Raw genomic sequence first — 20,311 nt, 5'->3', positions numbered from 1 at the left:
TCTTTATTGGAGTATAATTGCTTTATAATGGTGTGTTGATGCAGCCACTTTGGAAAACAAGTTATCTGTTCCCCAAAATGTTGTATGTATAGTTACCATTTGAGCCGGCAATTCCACCCCTAGGTATGTACCCAAAAGAATTGAAAACATGTTCACACAAAAATTGTTAAATTATTCATATTAGTAATAACAGCCCAAATGTCCATCAACTGGTGAGTGACTAAGCGAAATGTGGTGTATCCATACAATGGAATATTATTTGGCAGTAAAAAGGAATGAAGTATTTATACATGCTACAGTTGACAAACCTTGAAAACATTGTGCCAAGTGAAAAGAAGCCAGACATATATGATTTCATTTATATGAAATGTCCAGAATAGGCAAATCCATAGAGACAGAAAGTAGGTAAGTGGTCTCCAGGGGCTGGGGGTAAGGGGAAGTGGAGTGACTCCTAATGGGTATGGGATTTCCTTTTGGGTGATGAGAATGTTCTGGAATTAGGTAGTGGTGATAGTTGTACAACCTTGTAAATATACTAAAAACCGCTGAATAATACACTTTAATATGGTGAATTCTTTGGTATATAACTTGTATTTCAATAAATAAATAAATGCTATCATTATGAATACTATTTACGCCCAGGTGATCATGGCATTGTTATGTGCTGTGTAGATTAACTTGAACGACATCATATAGATACAGATAACATTTAATAGCAAGAAGTATAATTTATAAAGTAAATATTTCCTCCTTCAGGGCTACTGTATGGCCATTAAAATTATATTGTCAAGTTTATTGTTGTCTAATATGTATACACTAAAATGCTTATCATTAAACTTAAATTATTTTATCTTCTTCTGGTGTAAATTATTTGAGAAACATCTCATTTAAACATGTTTTTAAAGAGGAAGTACCATAATAGTGGACATTTAGGAAAGGGAAATTGTTCACATTGACTTTCTATCCATGACTAAGATAACTGCAACTATCTAAAATTTCCTTGGGAAGTTGAGCAGGTTTGTGAGATACAGTGTCACTATTTGAGCTTTTTTTTCCGAAAAGGATGAATCTATATATATATGGTTGGGTTTTTTTCAGGTCAAGCAAATGAAGTGGCCAAAGAAGCTGCTAACAGATGGACTGGTATGTATTACAGTGGCACTGATAAACTAGTAAAACTCTTGTACACTTACTATGATGTGAAATGCAGGAACTATTGTGCCTGGTTAAGTTCAAGAAAAGACGTTTCTGAAAGTGTATGTATTAACCAAGTTTTTATATCTTAAATCATTTCATTTACTTGAGGAATTTTTAAAATCTTATTATGAGTCATTTTGTAAAGTGTAAGGCATTTTTGTAAAACCAATGATTATTTTAAGTTTTGTGTAACTTTTCCCAGATAAATCACTTGGGCTAATCACTTAACCTTCTTATATATTAATGCAAGATACAACTTTTAAGCGTTTCATGCAACCCTAAAGATTTGTCTTCTTGCTCATAATAATAATTGCAAACATTTGTCAAGGGCTGATTATGAGCCAGGCATTATAAAGCATGTCTGTGCTGCATTCTCATTTTATCTCCACAACAATCTTATGAGGTAGATAGGATTATTATCCCTAATTTTAGAGATGAAACTGAGGCCACTAGGAACCCACAGTCACACAGGTGCTAGGCAGTGGAACAGGAATTAGATTTCAGAGTCCAAGCTCTCACCCACCACACGGGGTAGTCTTCTCTGTGTACCTGCTTTCATGTAAATGCCTCATTAATCCATTTGCCAATGGATACACCCTCTGGTCTATACCAGGTATATACTAAGAAATGGGAACTAATGAGGCATTATCTATGTGTCTTAAAATTTAGAAGAACATTAATAAATAATGATTGTTATGAATTATATACAAGTATGATTATTATTGTTAAAACCTGTCTGGAAGTTACACTGATGTTTTTTCAGTATTTAATTATGAAATAATGGTAATTGAACCTTTCCATCCTGGTAAGAGTCTTTAATGCCTTTATATGTGTTACACTTATTCTGTTTCCGTGGGACAGCATGGATAAGATTGCATTGACACAGAGATGCAGAAAGCTTGAAGTAGCTGCCTTAAGTCAAAGGTGATTAGTCACTGGAAGAACAGGGATTAGAGCCAGATTTCCCTGATTCCATGTCCAGACCTCTGTATTTCACAGAAAACTTAAGAATCGTTTTTCCTTGTCTATTTTAGAATTAAGTACACTGATAAAATCAATATAACTGGCCTTTGGTCCCTATAAAATTGCAGTCTTATTTATTACAAAGTTATTTCCTAAATAGTGTAATGCTTTAGTGATAAGAACAGAGGAGGGTAAAAACAGCAAACTAACATTAAATAAAAGAGAATAATGAAATGTGTGTCCAATAAAGTATAAATAAATAATAAATACAGTGATATCATATAGGTTTGAGAAATATAAAATTTTGAGTAAGTAAAAAGGCAAGTGGATTTTTAGATTAAAAATAAGACAAGAGTCACAAAATGATTTCCCCTAATTAACAAAGCAGCTCAGCAAACAGTAGGCACAGGCAGCCTGTGTATATAGTGGGAGGAACTTGGCTTTCAAAGGAATCCAGGTTGTTCTCCTTATTTGCTATGTGATTTATTGAACCTCTCTGACCCTGCTTCTTCATCTGTTCAATGTGGATAATATCTACCTCACATTTTGGAAGGATTAAATAAAACAGTTTGTAAGCCGTTTAGCACACCATTAGACACATTGATAAACAAATACTCCCCTTTTCCCTGTCTCTTAAAAAAATCCTTTCATGTTTTCCAGTTGATCATAAACTTCAAAAATTATAATTAAAAAAATGTGAACAACTTTTTTTTCCCTTGTGTTATTAGCTGAGAAAGAACCTGAAACTTTTAAAATCATACGGGAAGGATGATAATATTTTCAGAACAGTAGAAACAGCTGTTAAGAACCATATTTCCGGGGGCTTCCCTGGTGGCGCAGTGGTTGAGAGTCCACCTGCCAATGCAGGGCACACGGGTTCGTGCCCCGGTCCGGGGGGATCCCACATGCCGCGGAGCGGCTGGGCCCGTGAGCCACGGCCGCTGAGCCTGCGTGTCCGGAGCCTGTGCTCCGCAACGGGAGAGGCCACAACAGTGAGAAGCCCGCGTACCGCAAAAACAAACAAACAAAAAAACGTATTTCCATTTGAGTTTACAACTTGCTCCTTCCAACATAAAAGTGTTATGAAAAAATCATGGAGTTAAAACGAATTACACCCCAGAAAACCTTCCTGTTTTCAAAACAAAGAAGAAGAAAACATCAATAATACTTATAACTAAAGATCGTTATATAATTATTAGTTAAGATTTGGTTTCTTTATACTGAAAAGGTCCCTAAAATGTATTTTAAATTGAGCATACTTACTGTTCAGTAGTTCAGTATTTCAATTTTATAGAATGAGAAGTCACCTCAGGGTATAAATATAACTAGAAATATAGTATCTAAATGTTTTGTGACATTAGGTAACTTTAAAAGTGATTTATCAAATTATATAAAACCTTGCCTAATAACTAAGATAGTGGAGTTTTTACGACTTTGTATGAGCGGCATCTAAATGAGTGAGGGGGGAAAGATGTTGTGAGGTTCTAACATAGACTCATGCATGTGATATTGCCCATCCTATTCCTGTATATATCTTGGGTTTGCCACCATATAAATTAATATGAATTCTACCAGTCTTAAGGTTGTTTCTTTAAAAATAAAAGTATTTTTTTATCCATTCATAAACATTTCCACATAATAGAAAAATTAATTGACAGGGATGAACTATCAAGATTGCGGGTGACTTTGTCTTGAAGGCAGACATTGAGTGGCCCAAGGACATATTTAATCAGAGTCTTTTTGAATTGGTCCATTAAGCATTGTATACAGAGGCTTTTTACTTGTTTATTCTTTTGTTTGTTCTTAATCTTTGAAGGTTTATAATAAAATGGTTTCTTGCCCTCACATGAACCAGGAACTCCTTCCTGCAGAGGCTCTAGTCTTACTATGGTGCCTCGTTTTCTTCTCTCCTGTTCCCGGGTTGAAATACATTCCTCCAAGGCTCCTACAGCGTTGCATCTGTCCTCTTGTTTTCTGGAAATCTTTCTGTATTCTTGGAGCCTATTGTACAAGCTCTACACATAACACTTGATCTTTTCTCTCTAACATACATATCACTTTGGAATTGTTTGGTGACAAATTGATTTTTCTCTCTCTACTCTTGTGTCAGTTTGAAGGCATAGGCTCTTTATGTTCTGGAATACCTGTAATACACTTAATAGCTGTCTTACGTAGCAATGGGCCCTCTATAAGTATTTGGTTGTGACTGTCAAGATTGCACAGGTTGTGCAGGCACTAATCAAATTAAACAGATTATTCTAGAGTACCTCATGCTATTAGTATTCTCTCTTAGGTTCTTATGAAAAGTAGAGATTTGGTTTAGATCATTACATAAAGATTTATTTTAATATCTGTTGATATCCTATAACTCTTTATTTAAAGAAATGAGGACATTTTGTTAACATTATTCTATTTGATATAGTAGTATTCACCTCAGCAGTGAACTTCGTTCCAAACATTTAGTTATCAATATTTGATACTTGGAATTAAAATTCCTAAAACAATATTTTTAAGAGTGACTGAACTTCATATATTAATTTCCTAATGGTACCATAACAATATACTTCAGAGCAGGTGGCGTAAATAAAGAAATTGATTTTCTCACAGTTCTGGAGGGTGGAAGTCCAAACTCAAGGTGTAGGCAGGCTTGGTTTTTTCTGAGGCCTCTCTCTCCTTGGCTTCTTCTCCTTGTGTCCTGACAGAGTCTTTCCAATGCCTGGCCCTGGTGTCTCAGTGTATCCACATTTCCTTTTCTTGTAAGGACACCAGTTAGATTGGATTAGGGCCCACCCCAGTGGGCTCATTTTAACTTAATCACCTCTTTAAAGACCCAATTTCCAAGTACAATCATATTCTGAGGTAGTGGGGTTTAGGACTACAACATATGAATTAGGGGGAGGTGATAATTCGGCCAATAACACTCCAAAAGAACCTACTTTAACCCTTCATTTCATTATCACAACTAACACGGTGCTTAATGTTTTATAGAATACTCTGAACCAGAAAACTGTACACCATTACTTTTCTGTATTTATAATACATATTCATTATAAAGATGGTATATGTACATTAAAGAGAATGTGTAAAATTAAAAAAAGAAAACTCACCATCATTCCCATTCCCTCAGTGCAGCCATTGTGAGCACGTTGGTACTGCCTTGCATCCTTCATTGCCTATGCATTGACACCCTTCTACTTGATTAGACATTTAGATTGCTTTTTTTTTACATCTTTCTTGGAGTATAATTGCTTTACAATGGTGTGTTAGTTTCTGCTTTATAACAAAGTGAATCAGTTATACATATACATATGTTCCCATATCTCTTCTCTCTTGCGTCTCCCTCCCCTGCACCCTCCCTATCCCACCCCTCTAGGTGGTCACAGAGCACTGAGCTGATCTCCCTGTGCTATGCGGCTGCTTCCCACTAGCTATCTACCTTACATTTGGTAGTGTAAATATGTCCATGCCACTCTCTCACTTTGTCACAGCTTACCCTTACCCTTCCCCATATCCTCAAGTCCATTCTCTAGTAGGTCTGTGTCTTTATTCCTGTCTTACCCTTAGGTTCTTCATGACATTTTTTTTTCTTAGATTCCATATATATGTGTTAGCATACGGTATTTGTCTTTCTCTTTCTGACTTACTTCACTCTGTATGACACTCTAGGTGCGTCCACCTCACTACAAATAATTTCGTTTCTTTTTATGGCTGAGTAATATTCCATTGTATATATGTGCCACATCTTCTTTATCCATTCATCTGTTGATGGGCACTTAGGTTGCTTCCATGTCCTGGCTATTGTAAATAGAGCTGCAATGAACATTTTGGTACATGACTCTTTTTGAATTATGGTTTTCTCAGGGTATATGCCCGGTAGTGGGATTGCTGGGTCGTATGGTCTTTCTATTTATAGTTTTTTAAGGAACCTCCATACTGTTCTCCATAGTGGCTGTACCAATTCACATTCCCACCAGCAGTGCAAGAGTGTTCCCTTTTCTCCACACCCTCTCCAGCATTTATAGTTTCTAGATTTTTTGATTGCTTTTATTTTTTTCTTTTGGTACACTGGGATGAAGATTTGCTCATAAATCTTTGTACACAATTTATTTCCTTGGGATAAATCCCTTTATATAGATGTAACACTTTTTTCAGTGGTAAACTGCATTTAAATTCCCTAGAAGACATTCAGGATATATCTGTTCCTCTTTTAGTCTTAAGAGAATCCCTTCCTTCCTCCTCACCCCTTCTCCCTGGCCTGATTGTCTGGAAGCCATTCTCTCTGTGGGGGAGGGAAAGGGGTTCCATTTGGGAACAGGAGCAACTCTAATTCCTGAGGTAACAGAATCCTGCCTTTGCTGTGGAAATGTGGAAGAGGCACCATTAACCTCTCCCTGGCTTTGAATTATTCTTTAAGTCGGGTATTCTTTAGTGGCAACTAATTTACTGAATTTCTTTTTTTGCGGTACACGGGCCTCTCACTGCTGTGGCCTCTCCCGTTGCGGAGCACAGGCTCCGGACGCGCAGGCTCAGTGACCATGGCTCACGGGCCTAGCTGCTCTGCGGCGTGTGGGATCTTCCCGGACCGGGGCACGAACCCGTGTCCCCTGCATCGGCAGGCAGACTCTCAACCACTGTGCCACCAGGGAAGCCCCCTACTGAATTTTTTAATATGAAATCTGTTTATTCAAAATAATCATTAAATCTTTTCTTTCTTCTGAAGTTAATTGCTGCTACTCTTGAAAATACAGAAAACTCCTTATTTTGATACTTCTAAAAGTAATAGAAGTAAAAAAAAAGCTGAATGTAATTATATTTGAAATGTTTTGTGATTATATTTTCAATTCTCAAAAATATTTCTCAATTTTCTTTATAGATAACATTTTTGCAATAAAATCTTGGGCCAAAAGAAAATTTGGGCTTGAAGAAAATAAAATTGATAAAAATTTTGGAATTCCAGAAGACTTTGACTACATAGATTAAAATATTTGGTGTCAGTGAAGGAGCTATGTGCTTGTGAATATGTAAATTTTTATATTATCCAGCTAAATGTACTGAATTTTCATTTACCTATAACTGTGTTTGTTTTATTAATTTTAAATAAAGTATAAAGTGTAGATGTTTTGCACTCTTTTTGATCAGTCAAAAGCAGAATAATAGCCATGTTCTCTCAGTGCTCATTAGAGTAGGAGAATGCAAGTAAAGTCATCCACCTGTTAGTTTTACCAATAATTTTTTATAGATTAAAGCCCATAACATGATAACATTTTTTAGTTTCTCTCAAATATTAAATATTAAGAACTAAGGGTAATTTTGAAGGCTGTATTATACCTATACACCCATACATACATGCTTGGAAATAACCTTAAAAACTCTAATGGCTGCTTTACTATTTCTCAGTATTTAGTGGAAAAATGTGAGTGAGTGATTTTCAGTGTATAGCATCATATTTGCAAATTTCCCACAGGAAAAAATACAGAAAGTTGGTGTTCCTCAAACTTGGAGTTAGGTAGTAATTCCTCAGACATGAAAACTACTTTCTTTTGAATGTTTGATGCCTTTCTACTGTAAAGAACAAGCACGTGGCCCTTTGTCCTGATTTATGCACTTTCTATAAGATGATATAGTGGTGTTAGTATAGCACACATAACCAGCAAGAGTTCAGGGATTTTTTTTTTCAACTACCTAAAAAAGAGGAGGTTAAAAATAATGTATGCCCTGTGTATATATCTTTTTCCAGTTCAGCTTAGGCATTTAGCGTATTTGCAGGCACTCCAAGACAAACTTAAAAGAAAAATCAAAACTAATGTGTGGGGGCTTCCCTGGTGGCACAGTGGTTAAGAATCCGCCTGCCAATGCAGGGGACACGGGTTCGATCCCTGGTCTGGGAAGATCCCACATGCCGCAGAGCAACTAAGCCCACGTGCCACAACTACTGAGCCTGCGAGCCACAACTACTGAGCCTGCGTGCTGCAACTACTGAAGCCTGCGTTCCTCGAGCCTGTGCTTCGCAACAAGAGAAGCCACCACAATGAGAAGCCTGCACCACAAGGAAGAGTAGCCCCTGCTTGCCACAACTAGAGAAAGCCTGCGACAGCAACAAAGACCCAACACAGCCAAAACTAAATAAATAAAATTAATTTTAAAAAATGCCTTAAAAAAAAAACTAATGTGTGTAATGCCCGTTACACATATGCCTTAATTTTTTTTCACACTGTCCAATTTTGATATTCTTTTGAGTAACTTGAATGAGGTACTCCGTATGTCTGAAATGACCCAGATGGTTTTCATGCCGTTTGTTAGTGAATCTGGTCTTTGTATTGCATGGACTTGCCCTAGACCTACTTAATCACTTCCTGGATGTGGGCAGGAGCTTATTGGTCCAACTTTGTTTGTTCTCAAGGCCAGTCTTTGTTGCCTTCGGGCAATAGCTCTTCTCACAGGAGAAAGTATTTGAGGTGAGAGACAAAGGACAAAAAATAAAAATAACCCATCGTAAGCCTTTCCCTAATACACTAATGGGAATTCCACGATTTCTCAGACCCAGTTTGCTATTTATTAGAAAAGGTGCTTCTGGGAATTCCCTGGCAGTCCAGCGGTTAGGACTTCGCGCTCTCACTGCCAGGGGCCCAGGTTTATCCCTAGTCGGGGAACTAGGATCCCACAAGCTAGGGCTTCCATGGTGGTGCAGTGGTTAAGAATCCACCTGCCAATGCAGGGGACACGGATTTGAGCCCTGGTCGGGGAAGATCCCACATGCCACTGGGCAACTAAGCCTGCGCGCCACAACTGCTGAGCCTGTGCTCTAGAGCCCACGAGCCATAGCTATTGAGCCTGCATGCCAGAACTACTGAAGCCTGTGCGCCTAGAGCCTGTGCTCCGCAACAAGAGAAGCCACCACAGTGAGAAGCCCACACACCGCAACGAAGAGTAGCCCCTGCTCGCCTCAACTAGAGAAAGCCCGCATGCAGCAACGAAAACCCAACGCAGCCAAAAAAAAAATGAATAAATAAAATTAATTAATTTAAAAAAAAAGATCCCACAAGCTACTCAGTGTGGCCAAAAATAATTTTAAAAATTAAAAGATGCTTCCTTGTTCAGAGAGAAGGTATGTTGTATGTTCAAAAAGAAATCCATTTCTAATGATCCCTTAAAAGATTCTATTTCATAAATATTTAGACAACTTCAAAAAGTTTTTTTGAATATTTTATGGGTCTAGCACAAGAATGATTGAGATGGAGTCTGTTCATGAGCTATTTAGAGGTTGTGGTATCCTCCTAAGCCAGAAATGTGCTGGTGGATGTTTAACTAAACTGACTCTTTGGAAAGTGGAGTGGGGCCTGGTTTATAGTATTTGCCTATCTGTGTGGTATAAATACTCCCAGCATAGTCAATTTCAGATTACCAACATGATGACAGTGCAGGGTTGGGGCAAGATGCTCAGTAGCACACTGTTGTGTAGTATTTCTACCGTGCATATACAATAGATGTAAATCTCAAGAGCACAGATAATGGTAAAATGTAAAATAATTAGGGAGTGATGAGTTTTTAGTTTTAGTACCATTGTTTTTTTTTTGTTTTTTGTTTTTGCGGTACGCGGGCCCCTCACCGCTGCGGCCTCTCCTGTTGCGGAGCACAGGCTCCGGACGCGCAGTCTCAGCGGCCATGGCCCACGGGCCCAGCTGCTCCGCGTCACATGGGATCCTCCCGGACCGGGGCACGAACCCGCGCCCCCTGCATCGGCAGGCGGACTCCCAACCACCGCGCCACCAGGGAAGCCCAGTACCATTGTTTTTCATGTAATATAGTTCATCATAGTTTATGTAATTTAATCTTAGTGATGTTAACAGCTGGCTCACTACTAAGTTGGCTTTTGCCTATTCCAGCACATCAGCTGTTCTTCATCTTGAAGAGCTGCTTTTGAGCTTGCTCTGCCCTGTAATTAGAGATACTGATTAAGAAGCCCAGGGGCATTGGTCCAGCCAAACTCTAGGTAATCCTTCGCCCTGGGTTGGTTTTGTAATTGATCTGAAGACTGAGGGCAACTTAGGTAGACCTAGAGTCAAATGACTAGTGATCCAGGATCAAATTTGATTCAGTAAATGTTATAATTGATACTCCCAGTATCGTTTCAATGAACTGTGAAGTGTTTTTAAAAGGTATTTGAGAGCTGATTTCCATCTTATCAATCTTCTTCACATGTAGTTATTTTTAAAATCTCACTACCTGTCTTATTTTTAAAGGATTCTAGAAAAGATTTTACAGTTTCCTAGTAAGTTTCACAATGGTTCAGGGCCAGGTCAGATCACTGAAATGTCACTTCTGAGGTTGGGCCAGGACCAAAGCAATCCATAAGGATGAATTGGATATGACTTTTCCTCTGATATTTGCCGCATCATTAGTCTAATAGGATTATAAAGTTCTTGGTCTGTCTCAGAAATAGGTGCTATTATCCTAAACTTTATCAAACATGATTCTAAGGGATTAGAAAAGGAAATGTGTACAGCTGACAGCCAAGAAGCAAGAACCACCCTAATAATTCCTGAGCAGAAAGATCTAAATTGTAAACCCGATAATACTGGGGCTTTTTTTTTTTTTTTTTTTTTTTTGCGAACATGATTGGAGTAAAATAGAAAGCATTTTCCAGCTAATATGGCATCATTTGTAAGAGCAGTTACATTGTGACAGATGGGGGGAAGGTGTCTTAAAATTATACATAAACTCCCTTTCAGGATGTGCTTCCTGAATATCAGGAGGGAAATGTACTGCATTATGAGATGTCCACTGCAGTGAATTTATATTATGTTTATCCCAGCTTGACTTTTTAAAAATTATTTGTAAGAGAGTTCAGGTAATATGGCTATCTTTGAAAGTATTCATTGAATCTCAAGGCTAATGATTTCTATTAACCAAGAATGGCAAACTGCCACCCTGAGCGCCAAATCCAAGGCCTGTTTTTTTACAGCCTTTGAGCTAAGAATGCCTTTTATACACATTTTTAATGATGTAAAAATAGGAGTATGCAACAGAGGCTGTATGTAGCCTACAAAGCCTGAAATATTTACCATCTGACGCTTTACAGAAAAAGTTTGCCAACTTCCAACAGATCAAAAACTGACCGCCTGTGGTCTAGATATGACCTGCAAGGTATATTTTATTTTGCCTAACCTGTATTTTATTTTTAATTTAAATTAGTTGTCAACATATTCACGTGTAAAAGGTCACATGCAAATTGAGATTTCCAGCTTCTTTTGGAAACTGGCTGATTTAGCAACCCACATGGCAGCAAATCTGCTAGAGGTGAATAGGACTGGCTCAGTGGTGGCGAGTTCATTTCTGAGAGGAATGCCAAATACAGCTTTCTTCCTTAAGTCACAGTTTTGCTCCAAGTTGACAACTGACTTTTCAAATTCCAGAAAAAAAATCCAGGTGCTATTTTTTTTATTGAGATTGTATTAAAATTTTAAATTAATATAGACCTGATATCTTGATGATGAAACATTCTATTCAAGAACAAGGGATGTCTTTCCATTTGCTCAAACATACTTTTATGTTTTTCCAGCAAACTCTAAGTTTTCCGGAAAACTATAAAGTTTTCTTCATATAAAATTTTTGTATTTCTTGTTTCTTAAGTATTTTATCTTTTTTTGTTGCCATTTTAAATGGAGTTTTCTCTTCCATCTTATCTTCTAACTGGTCATTATTTATGTATCTGAAGGCCATTGGGTTTTGCATATTAACTTTATATCCTGCTATCTTGCTAAGTTCTTTTTTGTTTGAGTTTGTTTTTTAATTAATTCTTTGAGGTTTTCCAAGATCATATCATCTTCAATAAACATAGTTTTTTTTTAATCTTTGAAAATTAACACTTTACTTTCTATTCCAAAATAAAAATATCAATAAATATCAATAAATAAATAGCTGTAAATGTAACATAACTAAAAACTGAAGGGAAAATAAGGGGATTACTGAACTCCAGATCTTCTCTAACCAATAGATAATTCTTGAAAGAGACTTCTGAGATAAGAAACAAAATTAAAGGGGCTTCCCTGGTGGCGCAGTGGTTGAGAGTCCGCCTGCCGATGCAGGGGACACGGGTTCGTGCCCCGGTCCGGAAAGATCCCACATGCCTTGGAGCGGCTGGGCCCGTGAGCCATGGCCGCTGAGCCTGCGCGTCTGGAGCCTGTGCTCTGCAACGGGAGAGGCCACAACAGTGAGAGGCCCGCGTACAGCAAAAAAAAAAAAAAAAATTAAAAACCATTAAGAGGCTGAAGTCACTAGGTTTTTTTAAACTTTTTTTTTGCTTTGTGATATTATCAACTGTCTCCATTTTTTTAAATTAAATTTAATTTTTTAACATCTTTGAGTATAATTGCTTTACAATGGTGTGCTAGTTTCTGCTTTATAACAAAGTGACTCAGCTATACATATACATATATCCCCATATCTCCTCCCTCTTGCGTCTCCCTCCCACCCTCCCTATCCCACGCCTCTAGGTGGTCACGAAGCACCAAGCTGATCTCCCTATGCTATGCAGCAGCTTCCCACTAGCTATCTATCTTACGTTTGGTAGTGTATATATGTCAATGCTACTCTCTCACTTTGTCCCAGCTTATCCTTCCCCCTCCCCATGTCCTCAAATCCATTCTCTATGAATAGACATAGTTTTAATTCTTCTTTTTTAATTCTTATGTTTCTAATTGTTTTCTCGTATCTAATTGCATTGGCTAATACCAACTCATAAAACTGTAGTGGAGATAGAGAACATCTGTCTTCTGACCTTAGTAGGAATGCCTTTGTAATTCTGCATTAAGTAAAATGCTGGCCTTTTATAATATATAATTGTTAATATTAAGGAAGTATTAATCTAGTCCTGTTTTCTCAAGGATTTGTGTAAGGAACGCTTGTTGAATTTGTCAGAGTTTTCTCCATCTATGGAGATAAGCATATGATCTTTCTTTTAAAATCTATTAATAAGTTGAATGATATTAATATATTTCCTAACACTCAACTATCCCTATATTCCTGGCATAAAACCTACTTGGTCATGGTGAATTATTTCCTTAATGTGATATTAGAGATTTTTAATAGTTTATTTAGAATTTTTGCATCAATATTCATAAGTGATACTGGTCTCTAATTTTTTCTTTATGTGCTATCTCTTCAGATTTAGGTATCAATGTTATAACTGCTTTTTTTTTTTTGAACATCTTTATTGGATTATAATTGCTTTACAATGTTATGTTAGTTTCTGCTTTATAACTTCTTAAAAATGATTTGCAAGTTTTCTTTCATTTGCTCTGAAACAATTTTTGTACTGATAACACTGGAACTACCTGGCCTCTAAAGAACATTTCCAAATATCTGTTTGCACATTTATGGGAGCTTCGAAGATGAATTCCTTGACTAAAGAAAAAAGAGAAGAGTCCCTATTCGTGAAGAACTGATCCTCTAAAAAGAATATAAGAAATATGAGATAGAGCTGGATTTTATAGAAAAGAAGTGGAATGGTAATAGCTTTGAGGACTTTTTAAATTGCTTTTTCCATGGGTTTTCAGAAATGAATTATAAAAAGATTTGTAAAAAATTATCTGGGAACTTTTTATCAAAAACAGATTTGTAGGGCTTCCCTGGTGGCGCAGTGGTTGAGAGTCCGCCTGCCGATGCAGGGGACACGGGCTTGTGCCCCGGTCCGGGAAGATCCCACATGCTGCGGGGTGGCTGGGCCCGTGAGCCATGGCCGCTGAGCCTGCGCGTCCGGAGCCTGTGCTCCGCAGCGGGAGAGGCCACAACGGTGAGAGGCCCGCGTACCGCAAAAAGAAAAAAAAAAAAAAAACAGATTTGTAAAAGTTACTGCCTTTTAGCTGAAATTTATTAATGAAAAAGAAAATTTGTAATTAATACTCAGGTGTCTTCAGGTTAGCTTTTAGAAGTGAAATCCCAAATGCTTTCTGAAAAACCTCTCTAAAATGTACCTTACCAGTTTGGAGACTGGATTTGATGCAGAAAGGGCAAATTATTTTGCAAGCCGGAACTTGGAAGGCATCATGTTTCTCATAACATTTTGAAAAGTAACTATGGGAAATTTTTACACATTTAAATTGAACAGATGTGTAATTTTTTTCTGTCCAGTTGTGGTTGTTACCATGTTTAAGTAAACGTACTTCTTGCTTACATGTTTTTCCTGTGTTATGTGAGCTCTAGGGACCCACACCTGACTGAGTTTAACTTGCTTATTAGCAAGTTTCCATCCGAGCAGATTTGGTTTGATTCTGAGGTCAACTGGAACAAATATTTTGCCTTTAAGGACCCTAATAAAATCAGTTTGTATATACAGGGACTGAAATGGCCTGTTTGTTTGTTTTTAACAGATAGAAATATACTTTCAATGACAATAATTTTCTTAATGCACTTAGAAAGATAACTTCTTTTTTAGCACGGTGTCAACATTTGACATAGCACAGCTTGAGGGATTAAAGTACCTGGATATGAAAATTATTTTGTATAACCATATCTGAAAGTTTCTAAGAGGTTGCTTAACTTTTCTCACATATAAACAATATTTAGAAGCAGTGACAGCCATATTATATGGCAATATTAACTATGTTATAATAAAACCATTTAAAGAGTAAGGTGGTAGTGTTGGAACTAAATATATTTTGAAGATACTCTTCTCTATACTAGACAAAAGCTACTTGAGGGCATGTTGATTTTTAATCTCTGTAGGGCCAGGGCACCTCACATATTATTTGGCACAAAAGAATTGCAACTTCATAATCTCCTGCCTCAAATAGACTCTCAGCATTGCTTATCAACGCTTTTACTTAAAGCTATAACTGGCCTTATTCCAGAAAGGCTATAAAGCAGCTGTTACTTTCAATCAGCTTTTCCTCTCAGTCCCTAAAACTATTTCAAACATTTGCCACCCAGGCCTCTCTATTCAACTCTACTTTCCTCAATTTTCTCTATTTATTTAAAAAAATTTTTTTTTTTAATATGAGCTCTTCAGGCATAATCTCAACTCCCTAACCCCCTACCTCCAGTTATTTTCACACCCATACTTCTGCTTAGACTAACATCTCCACTGTTGCCAAGGCCCAGCTCCCTCCTGGTTGCTCCAAGAACTTGCTTTGCTTCATTTTTTCTCCTCTTTCCCTCCCCCAGTATCTTCACTCTTCCTCTCTACTGTCTGATCTTTCTTTACACGCCTCCACACATTACCAGATAGGATAAAATACCATTTCTTCTCCTAATATTCTAATATCCTAGGGTTCAGATAAATTAAGTCATTTCTGAAGGTTACTCACAGTCACTTTTTCTCTATTTATGAAATCATTTGAACATTCATTTAATAATCTCATATTTGCCAGGCATTATATTAGATGTTGATGATACGAAGATAAATGAGTTCTATAGTCCTTGCCTCAAAGGATTCCAGTTAAGTGAATGAGGCAGACACACAAGCAGGGAATTATAAAACTAAAGAAAGCCAAGGTGAGGAGTGTACAGGTGTTAGGGTGATGTGGTAGAGGAGCACTGCCACACCAGCCTACACCCACACTTCCTAGCATATAGTTCCATAGATATAAAATTGACCCTGGGTGGGTCCACCTCTGGAAATGACTGTTCCTATTCTGGCTCCCAGTTATTGATATCTGTTTAATAAATCCACAGTGGGAAACACTATTATATTTTAATAAGTAAACATAATCATTTTAGATAGTAAGAAAAATATATACAATAGTAAATTATTGCTATCCAAAATTTCTACAGACCATATTGCTACCTTTTAACAAAGGGGGAAAGTAACACATATAATTGCTTGTGTCTACACACACACACACGAAAACCTGAAAGGATGCACAGGAAACTTAATAATGGTTACCTATGTGAAAGGGAGGGATTTTTCCTCTGTTCCTTTTTATAAATTTTATTTTTAACTGTATATTGCTTGTTCAAAAAGTTGAATTACAACAAAGAAATCCTAGAGGTCTCTGCACCATCTGGCCCCAACTTTTCAATTTTATTTTACACTTCTCTGCAGCATGATACAAATTAAGCTAGTCTCATCTCTTAATCGAAGGATCATTAGCATGCAAGTTTTGCTCGTCTGAGCCCTTCATCAGGCATGTCCTCTATCTAAACGCTATTTCTTCAAGGAGCAGCTCAAGTCCAGCATCCTTCATGAGGCCTTCTCTATTAACACCAGCTCACAGTAACCTCCCGTAAGCCATCGCTCTATATAACAAGTTACGGTATATCCACTCATGTGGCACTGGTCATTTGTAACGTTACCTAAATAATGTTCGTGTTTGGATGTTTTGTATCCACTAGATTCCCAGCTTATACCTCCTTGCATCATCCACATATAAATAAAGCACTTAATATTTCTTGAATCAATTAATCCAATCCATTCGCTGAGCAGGATAATTTTGTCTTAATGAAAACCATTGAATGAAAATAAGCAGTAGACTCTTGGAAGTGTTTCCTTAGTCCCTGGAGAACAGTATGGATCTGGATCAAACAAGCTTGAGTTCAAGTGCTGGCTCTCACTGTGAATTTAGGCAAGTTACTTAACATCCCTACGCCTTCCTGCCCTGTTTCTTTTTTCTTTTTTTTTTTAAATTTTTATACATGCCATTTACAGTTATTACAAAGTATCGGCTCTATTCCCTGTGTTGTACAATAATAGGCTTGAGCCTGTCTCACCCCCAGTAGTTTGTACCTCCCACTCGCAGACCCCTATACTGCCCCTCCTCCCCCCGCCCTGTTTCTTGAATCTAGATAAAATAACTGGCCTCAGAGATCTGGAGTTTGTTTGGAGGATTAAGTGAAATGATGTAGATACAGCAATTAACACTGTGCTCTAGCACAGAGTATAGGCTCAGCAGAAGATAGTCATGTCACTCTGAACATTTAGGAAGTTCTTGTCCGGAGAAGATAAAATACTGCAAATACAGTGATGGTGGTTACTTGCACAGGTGCACTGCCTTCCAGGGTCTGGGCACCACCAGACCTCACTCTCACCTTGGAGCCCTTGGTCTTGCTGTGGAGTAGCCTACACTTGCCTGCATTACCCTCACCCCCAGCCAGCCTCTGCACTCAGGGCCTCCTGCACTCCTGCCAGGACAGGGGAAGATGAGTTACAGGGAGGCCAGCTCAGAGGTTAGGAAACATTTTCTTACAGAAGAGCATTGTCATCCATGGTGGTCAGGGTCTTTAGTAAAATTAGGTTAATGGACTTCTTTGGCCATATCTGGCCATCTGAACCACCACATCTAAAATTGTTTCCATGGGAAACTATGTTCCAGCCTAACGACTGACTTAGAAAGGACCTATTGGAATGCAACTTGTTTGGGGCCTGTTGTTAGATCAACATGCATAACTCATTGTCAATGAAAAAGGAATTGACATTTCTCCTGCTGAAACACACTGTACATACATTTTTACAACTGTTTCTTGGGGACAACAAGTATCTAAAGTTATTGAAAATAGCAGCCATATAAGCCCATCAGACTGAATTGATTTTCTGGGTCTAATTATATTTAAGCTTCTAACTCCAGCAACTCAAATGTGATTATTAGGTGTCTCTGAGACATTTTTAGAATTCAATACTTTGAAGCAAGGCAGAGGGAGCTTTTCCCTTTGCAGCACCCCCCTTGTGGTTACATAACACTGTGCTGAAGTGGCGCCCCTCCCCCACCCCTCCTAGAAGCCTTCCTGCCCTTGTATGGCAGCTGTTCCACTGCAGTTCTTGGTAATGAAGCAAGCAAGTCGAACCCTTATTAGGATCCAAGTTTAAAAGTTAAACAGCTCAGGGGCTAAGATTAAGGCTGTCCTGTGTGTAGAATCTGGAAGATACTACATGAATCAACTATACTGTGTTTCGGATGAAGCTGTTAGATATGAATATAGGTGATCTGTATGAGATTGCTGTCCTAACACAAAAAGTTACTTGTTCTGTTTTAAATCCATCCTAAGTCCCAAGAAAGCATTTTTCTAACTCTCTGATGTTTCCATGTTGTGTAATTACCACAAAGAGCATCAAGAATGTCTTTTCTTTCCTTTTGCTTCTCTTTCTTATGTCCTTGTGGATGTGGGCAAAAGCAGCATCCACGTACTCTCTGCTGTTTATTCCAGGTTTACGCTCAGTTCCTGAGTCACCCTCTCTTTTAAGTTAGTTTCTCTAAGAGGGAGAAGAAAAAAGCAGAACCAGGTAGACAGTTAATTCTCTTGTTCTACCCCCTCGACAAAGCAAGTTCTCAAGAAGGGTCGGATATAAGCATTTAATATACCAAAATAAGCCTTATAAAGATACCCCACACAGAATGGAAACTGGTGCCATTATGGAAAACAGTACGAAGGCTCCTCAAAAAAGTAAAAATAGAGTTGCCATATGACCCAGCAATCCCACTCCTGAGCATACACCCAGATAAAACTGTAATTCGAAAAGACAGACTGGTTCAAGATGGCGGAGTAGAAGGGTGTGCGCTCACTCCCTCTTGCGAGAGCATTGGAAACACAACTAACTGCTGAACAAGCATTGACAGGAAGACACTGGAACACACCAAAAAAGATACCCCACATCCAAAGACAAAGGAGAAGCCACAGTGAGACGGTAGGAGGGGCACAGTCACAATAAAATCAAATCCCATAACGGCTGGGTGGGTGACACACAAACTGGAGAACACATACCACAGAAGTCCACCCACTGGATTGAAGGTTCTGAGCCCCACGTCAGGCTTCCCAACCTGGGGGTCCAGCAACGGGAGGAGGAATTCCTAGAGAGTCAGACTTTGAAAGCTAGTGGGATTTGATTGCAGGACTTCGACAGGACTGGGGGAAACAGACTCCACTCTTGGAGGGCACACACAAAGAACTGTGCACATCGGGACCCAGGGAAAGGAGCAGTGACCCCATAGGAGACAGCACCAGACCTACCTGCTAGTGTTGAAGGGTCTTCTGCAGAGCCAGTGGGTGGCTGTGGCTCACCGTGAGGACAAGGACCCTGGCAGCAGAAATTTTGGGAGGTATTCCTTGGCATGAGCCCTCCCAGAGTCTGCCATTAGCCCCACCAAAGAGCCGGGCAGGCACCAGTGTTGGGTCGCCTCAGGCCAAACAACCAACAGGGAGGAAAGCTAGCCCCACCCATCAGCAGACAAACGGATTAGTTTTACTGAGCTCTGCCCACCAGAGGAACACCCAGCTCTACACAACACCAGTCCCTCCCATCAGGAAACTTGCACAAGCCTCTTACATAGCCTCATCCACCAGAGGGCAGACAGCAGAAGCAAGAAGAACTACAATTCTGCAGCCTGTGGAAGGAAAACCACATTCACAGAAAGACAAAATGAAAAGGCAGAGGACTTTGTACCAGATGAAGGAATAAGATAAAACCCCAGAAAAACAAATAAATGAAGTGGAGATAGGCAACCTTCCAGAAAAAGAATTCAGAATAATGTTAGTGAAGATATCCAGGACCTCGGAAAAAGAATGGAGGCAAAGATCGAGAAAATGAAAGAAATGTTTAACAAACACCTAGAAGAATTAAAGAACAAACAAACAGAGATGGGCTTCCCTGGTGGCACAGTGGCTGAGAGTCCGCCTGCCGATGCAGGGGACACGGGTTCGTGCCCCGGTCTGGGAAGATCCCACATGCCGCAGAGCGGCTGGGCCCATGAGCCATGGCTGCTGAGCCTGTGTATTCAGAGCCTGTGCTCCACAACGGGAGAGGCCACAACAGTGAGAGGCCCGCGTACAGCAAAAACAAAAACAAAAACAAAAAAACAAACAGAGACGAACAATACAATAACTGAAATGAAAAGTACACTAGAAGGAATCAATAGCAGAATAATTGAGGCAGAAGAACAGATAAGTGACCTGGAAAACAGAATGGTGGAATTCACAGCTGCGGAACAGAATAAAGAAAAAAGAATGAAGGAAATGAAGACAGCCTAAGAGACCTCTGGGACAACATTAAATACAACAACATTCGCATTATAGGGGTCCCAGAAGGAGAAGAGAGAGAGAAAGGACCCGAGAAAATCTTTGAAGAGATTGTAGTCAAAAACTTCCCTAACATGGGAAAGGAAATAGCCACCCAAGTCCAGGAAGCACAGAGAGTCCCATTCAGGACACAGCCAAGGAGAAACAC

The 20,311-nt window shown here is 38.8% G+C and overlaps 1 protein-coding gene across 3 annotated transcripts in view; it reads left to right on the top strand.

Annotated features, from left to right (window-relative positions):
• The window catches only part of MND1 (meiotic nuclear divisions 1), a 105,303-nt gene extending 88,414 nt beyond the window's left edge, over positions 1 to 16,889 (top strand). For 2 of the 3 annotated variants that reach the window (XM_089912311.1, XM_089912310.1), the window contains one exon: positions 1,099 to 7,022. In XM_089912311.1, the coding sequence (XP_089768437.1) occupies positions 1,099 to 1,286 (188 nt within the window). In that variant the 3' untranslated portion in view covers positions 1,287 to 7,022. The other variant, XM_022599647.2, reaches the window with a different exon arrangement.
• The last annotated feature ends 3,422 nt before the right edge of the window (positions 16,890 to 20,311 follow it).

This window comes from Delphinapterus leucas, chromosome 5, assembly GCF_059928025.1.
Source record: "Delphinapterus leucas isolate spDelLeu-1000000601 "Yukka" chromosome 5, BTC_Dleu_Yukka2, whole genome shotgun sequence".
NCBI classification, from domain to species: domain Eukaryota; kingdom Metazoa; phylum Chordata; class Mammalia; order Artiodactyla; family Monodontidae; genus Delphinapterus; species Delphinapterus leucas.
This window is presented reverse-complemented; position numbering and strand designations above follow the sequence as displayed.